Source organism: Apaloderma vittatum, unplaced genomic scaffold, assembly GCF_000703405.1.
Source record: "Apaloderma vittatum isolate BGI_N311 unplaced genomic scaffold, ASM70340v1 scaffold41894, whole genome shotgun sequence".
Classification (NCBI taxonomy): domain Eukaryota; kingdom Metazoa; phylum Chordata; class Aves; order Trogoniformes; family Trogonidae; genus Apaloderma; species Apaloderma vittatum.
Window position 1 is genome coordinate 6990 of NW_009714003.1, and position 6186 is coordinate 13175.

Sequence of the window (6186 nt, forward strand, 5' to 3'; positions counted from 1 at the left end):
AGCTGTGAAAGCTCCTGGTTAACCTACCAGGTGTATACCTACATTAAACGTCCGAAGTAGATTATCTAGGTGACACTGGTGGCTGTATCAGGAACTGACAGTCTTCTGGGAAGGGCAGACTGGAGGCCAGGTATTTAGTATGCACTGATCCCTGAGCCTTGTCTTCTCCAGCCTGAACAACCCCAGTTCTCTCAGCCTCTCCTCACATGACAGATGCTCCAATCCTTCAGTTGTATTTGTGGCCCTTTGCAGGACTCACTTCAGTCTGGCGTGTACTGCGGAGCCCAGAGCTGGACCCAGCTCTCCAGATGTGTCCCGCTAGTGCTGACTGGAGGGGCAGAATAACATTCCTCAGTGTGCTGCCAGCTATTCTCCCAGTACAGCTCAGGGTGCTGTGGGGGCACCTTGCTGGTTAGTGTTCATCCTGGGGGCCACCAGCCTCCCCAGGTCCCTTTCTGCAGAGCTGCTTTCCAGCTAGTCGGCCTTCAGCCAGGACTGATGCCAATACTGAATTCTTCCCAAGGTGCAGGGGTTTGCATTTCCCTGTGATGAACTTCATTGGTTTCCTGTTGGCCTCTTTCTCCAGCTTCTCAAGGTCCCTTTGAATGGTAGAAGAACCAGTCACTCCTCTATTTACAGCATAGGAAACTTTTTTCTTTATGTAGACAAGCCATTGAGTCTCTTAAGTGTGTTTTGCAGTGTGGTGAAAGTTTCTTTCTTTACTTTACAATATCATTACAAAAATGGTGTCCATAGTGGTAAAAGTCATAAAGCTCATGAAATAACTCCAGCTTTATACCTAAGGGTCTTTAAAAGGCTTAGGGGAACAACTTCGTTACAAAGTAAGCTGAAATGTAGAGTCTTGAATATGACAGTGATCTTTGGACAGCAAAGATCAAGTTTTGAAAAGTAATGTTTTCAAAAAATAATGCTCATTGACATTAAGTGCTGTGTATCGCGGTATTCTTTTCTGGAGAGTGTTTATGGTAACATAAACATTAATAATTGAAGCTGACCTAAGAAATTATACTACTAACTTAAAATATTGCTGCTTGTGTTTTTTCAGACGCTCCTATTGCAAAAGCAGCTGTTGAAAAGACACAATTTTTTTTATAAGAAGAGAATGGGTAAGTTGATCATCTCAGAGGGTTCTTTTTTGTTTCCTATAATGTGAAGCATTTTCTCTCTTACATCAGTAGAGGTGATCTTGTCACTGTTTTTCTGGTAGCCTCAAAAGTTAATGGATCTTCCTATAAATGATTTTTAGGAGGATTTTCTCGAGTGACTAGATTTGTTGAAAGACTTGTTCAGTGTATATCTATCTAACAAATTTCACTTGCTTAGTATACATAATGCTGAAAACGTACATGCTAAGGTGCGATGCCTTTAGGTTTTTATAGCACAAAATGTCTAGAAAGTGGGTAAGAAAATGCCACTATGTACTCTTTTAAATATTTTTTGTTTGTTTGTTAACTGAGACTAACCTGTTGAATTCTGGCTAAGAAATAATAATAATAAGGACCAATTTCGGATAAATTACATTGTGCGTGTCTGTGTGATCTGACTAAATGTCTAAAACTGATGTATCTGCCTTTATAAATGACTGCTTAATGAAGAATGATCAGACAGATTCTGGTTTTATCTGTACTTTTTCTGATCGTATTTTAGCATGTTTGGCACTGTCGGTACTTTCTTAAAATTGGCAATAACTACATAGTAATTCAGTTCTAACTTCAAATTCACAAAGCAACTTGATTGTGGGAATGTTTTATTTGCCATAACGCTAGATACAATGCAAGGGACATTTTCTATGTAATTAATTTAGTTTCTATTCTCTGTTTTGTCAGAAGGAGAAACACCACTAACAATCAGATGTCAAGTTTGCAGTCTATACATGTTTCATCTTCTGTATTTCTGCATACAGTCATGAAATACTGGCAGTATGTTACTTTCTAGAAGCATGCTGATCTCCTCTGTTACACTTTTTCAAGCTGGAAAAGCTTCCAGGACTTTGATTTTCAACTTTCAAGTGAAAATCAGATTTTATGTTCAGTGTCAAATTCAAATCTTTTATATTGGAATTCTAGCAGTACTTGCCGTATTAGTCCATTAGAAAATACAGTATTTGAAAGATGTTAACTTTCTAGTTTGAATTTGGCAGGAATTGTATGTTTACTGAAGGGGGGCACTTTTTTTCTTTTATGCTTTTTTTTTCAGAAATAGTTTAATATTGCAGCACTCTTTATTACTTAAGAGTTTGCAGGAGCATATAAAAACCAACTATGGAGGCAATCTGTGTAGTGCCATGATGTCCTACAGTGCTGAACACAAAGTAGTCGGTGGTTCTTACCCCAGAGAGCGTCCTGCCTAAATAGCAAGACAGGCACAAGATGGAGAAGCTGTTAAGATGGCACAGAGTGAACAGTGCATGGAAATGTTGGTTTTTCAACGTGTAAAGACAGTGCTGTTAGGAGACAACAAATGAAGGAACAAAAAGGGAAGGGGAGGTAAGGGCTTCTGGAGGAGCAAAGTAGAGAGCTGGTATAGAGCGAGACAGAACGGAGAATGGAAGCAGAAAAATCACAGTCAAAACTGCTCTAGGGAGAATTTCCAAATTTCCTTGGGTTTAATGCTTTTGCACTTTCCCTGTTTTCCACCAAAGGTCACAACGTGAATGTGCATTAACACTGTCCAGTTGCACATCTGGCTGGGCAGGATGAGTCTTATTTCCTATAATTTCTTCCATGTAGGAGTACTGACTGCTTTTATTCTTACCTGTGCTTCAAAAAGCACTTTTTTCCTTGCCATATGTTTTTTTAAATACTAGATATGTGTTTATGTAACTTATAATAAGTTCTATTTATATACTTCCTTTAAGTATGATAAGCATAGCAAGTAGCCTTATGGTGAGAAACGGTTGCATGTTCAACTCACTTCAGAATGTCGCAAGGAAAATTTAATCCCTATGTAGATTTTAGAAAGCATGTCAGAATTTGATGATGGGGAAAGGAGAGAGAAGAGATGTTAATAAACCAATTTCTTCTTTTGTAAAATTCTTACTTTAAGACAAATTGCTGAGCACTTCAGAGAAATTGTCTTCAAATATGTAAAATGCTTCTGTCTTGTTTCTGGTCGTATTGGGTTCATTGGTCTGCAAATGTAGTTGTAGAAGAAACTACAGCTTTCATTCTCAGTGACATAAATCAGTTGTATTCTGAATCTGTCGATCTCTTTTCTATTATAGATGGAGAAGAGAAAACGTATGGTGGGTGTGAGGGCCCAGATGCTATGTACGTGAAGTTAATATCCTCTGATGGCCATGAGTTCATTGTAAAAAGAGAGCATGCATTAACATCAGGAACAATAAAAGCTATGCTGAGTGGACCAGGTTGGTACAAAAGATCTAGTACTTTCACGTCCTTGCTTTTCACTTTTGGACAGGTTGAATTAATATCATTAAGTGAGTGAAAGTTCGAATAAATAATGACATTTCCTGCCTAGTTCCTGTTTCCAGTGGAACAGTCCCCCTCTGTGGAGTATTATGCTACCAGACGCATAATCAGACTCTCTCTGATGGTGGACAGTTAGTGATCTTAGGGTGTCATTACTACTAGTTTCCCATGGTGTGAGGACTTGATGGTATTACACGAAATATGTAGCTGTCAAGTTCACAACAAACAGGAGTTCGTAGTTCTTCATTGACACTTCTAGAATGAAACTTGTAGTATTGTGTAAATATTTATAGTATTCTGGTTAGTGTGGGGTTAATTTTTTTCATAGCAGGTCATGCGGTTCTGTGTTTTGTGACCAAAACAATGCCACAAACACGCTGTTGTTTCAGCTGTTGCTGTGTTTGCACAGTGTTCAGGCCTTCTCCGTTTCTCACTCTTCCCCCTGACCCAATGAACAGATGAAGAGGGGAAGTGTGGAAGAGGTTGGGAGGGCACACAACCAGGCAGATCATCCAAACTAACTGAAGAGCTAGTGCGTGCCATCTAAGGTCATGCTTGAAGTAAAAAAGGGTGGGAAGGGGTTAGGGAGGTTAGTTGTCTTTTCCTTGGGAACTCACCTCAGTCTCAGTCTGTCTGTGGGAGTTGGTGAGTGGTTACCTTTGCCTCAGTTATGTTTCGTTTCTATTTTTCCACTCGTCTTTTGCTTCATGTTTTTTTTTCCTTTCTTTCTTTCAATCTCAACCCACATGTTTTCTTGCTTTTACTCTTCCTTTCCTCTTCCCTTGTTCACTGTGAGGGGGAAGCAAGCAAGTGGCCGTGTGGTGCTTAGCCATCTCCTGGGGTTTAGGCCACAACATGTTCACAATGGCAGAGGGTTCCTGAGCTTTGTGAAAAATTTAGCTTAAGTTTGAGAAGAAGATAGATAAATTTACAGAAGGGAAGGACCTCATATGTTACTGAATATGTAAGACTACCTCTCGTTTAAGGAGCATCTGAGCTAATTCTTGAAGACCCAAAGGGTGGAGGAGAGAACAGGGAGAAATTAACACATGTGCTTTTGCTCTTTTGTCCCGTACTTTTACCTTTGGCCACTTGAGTGACAGTCAGCAGGCTATGTGGAGGTTTGGTCTAAATATGGTCATTCTTATATTCCCTTTTAGGTTCTGGCCAGGGGGATTACTGGAGAGATCTATTTGTTCAATGTATTTTGTAATTGTTTAGTAATTGTTGGGCAAACTGAGCAATAGTGGAAAGGCTAACCGCAGGATGACTTCACATCATCCAAGTTTCATGCTTAGGGGCACTGGAGAAAACTAATTTCAAGTGTACTTGTGTTTTGAGCATTGAGCTTTGAATAAATTCTTCATTATGTAATATGGATAAACTTGTACTGTATGTAACCTTTCCTCTAGTACAGCTAGGGCTTCCCTATCCCTCCTGCCTGCCTGCTTTCACAGCTTATCAAGTTAATGCATCTTTGAGGTTCCAACCTCCTGTCAAATCTGCCTGAAACTGACTCAAGAAATTCAAAACTAGTGGGGTCACAGAAGAGGCTACTGCTAAGTGTGCAAATGCAGATATGGAACATCTATAAACCTTTTTTTTTCTTGGATAAGATGGCTAGAAATTGGGATTGAGGTGTGGGTTCTTTTTAGTGTTTGTACTGTGACCTTTAGAGCTGAGCACAGTACAGTTTTAGAGCACCTATCAAGCAAGCATCAGAATGAAACCTAAATTTCTGGTGTGGTTGTTCAGAATGTTGTTAATAGGCTGCAGCCAAAATAAGCATTTTGTAATGAAGGAGATCTTCATATTCTTGAGGGCTGTGAATGTGGTATGTCGCGCCTGACACTGAGGAGTCCCCAGGAATATAGGACTTAAGCAGGTCTATTTAGAATGTATTGTATTAACATGATAAAGTGTTTCATTTTGCAATGAATTGAAATTCTGACTTTCAGTTTACTTTTTTGCTTTCTTTCTACAGGACAGTTTGCAGAAAATGAAACAAACGAGGTGAATTTCAGAGAGATCCCATCCCATGTCCTATCCAAAGTATGCATGTATTTCACCTACAAGGTCCGCTATACTAACAGCTCTACGGAGATTCCTGAATTCCCAATTGCACCTGAAATTGCACTGGAACTTCTGATGGCCGCAAACTTCTTAGATTGTTAAATAAAATAAATTATAATAAAAAATGTAAAACTTTTTTTCAGTATTTAATACATGTAGTTCAGTTAGTAACTTTTTTCAGATAGCATGTTGCGTGTGTGCTGTTGAGAACTGTAAAGTTCACTGCAGAGGCAATTGCCTTCAGTTTTTTTGCATATAGCGAGCATTCAGTTGAAGTTTGTTTTGCTGCTTACACAAATAAGGACCTTTTCACAAACTGAGACAAATAAACAAATATGCCAATTAGTAGATGGCTATGCCTTATCCTTTAGGTGTGGTAGAACTTTCTTTTAATACAACGACCATAGAAAATACTGGAGTTTAGTCTAATGCTCTCGGAAAGATAATTATAATTAAATACGAGTAGCTGTTTAGAGTTTCTAGCTTTCTCTTATTGTTAAAGTTTCTAAACATCTGAACTTAATCGCCTTTGTAAGATAGCTGTCTTTTAGCATAGTTATACTAACTAGATTAGAAGTGCCCTCCTTAAGGTTTGTGTACTGGCAGCGATATTCCATTTGGGTTGAAAGTGGAGTATGTAGGAGAATGCTTAAGGCTTTTA

The 6186-nt window shown here is 39.0% G+C and overlaps 1 protein-coding gene across 1 annotated transcript; it reads left to right on the plus strand.

The window, feature by feature from the left end:
- The first annotated feature begins 1072 nt into the window (after positions 1 to 1072).
- TCEB1 (transcription elongation factor B (SIII), polypeptide 1 (15kDa, elongin C)) lies at positions 1073 to 5873 on the plus strand. Its single transcript, XM_009868574.1, has 3 exons — positions 1073 to 1127; positions 3245 to 3388; positions 5437 to 5873. Exons 1-3 carry the CDS (start codon positions 1124 to 1126, stop codon positions 5625 to 5627), a joined length of 339 nt encoding a protein of 112 aa, XP_009866876.1. The 5' UTR covers positions 1073 to 1123; the 3' UTR covers positions 5628 to 5873.
- The last annotated feature ends 313 nt before the right edge of the window (positions 5874 to 6186 follow it).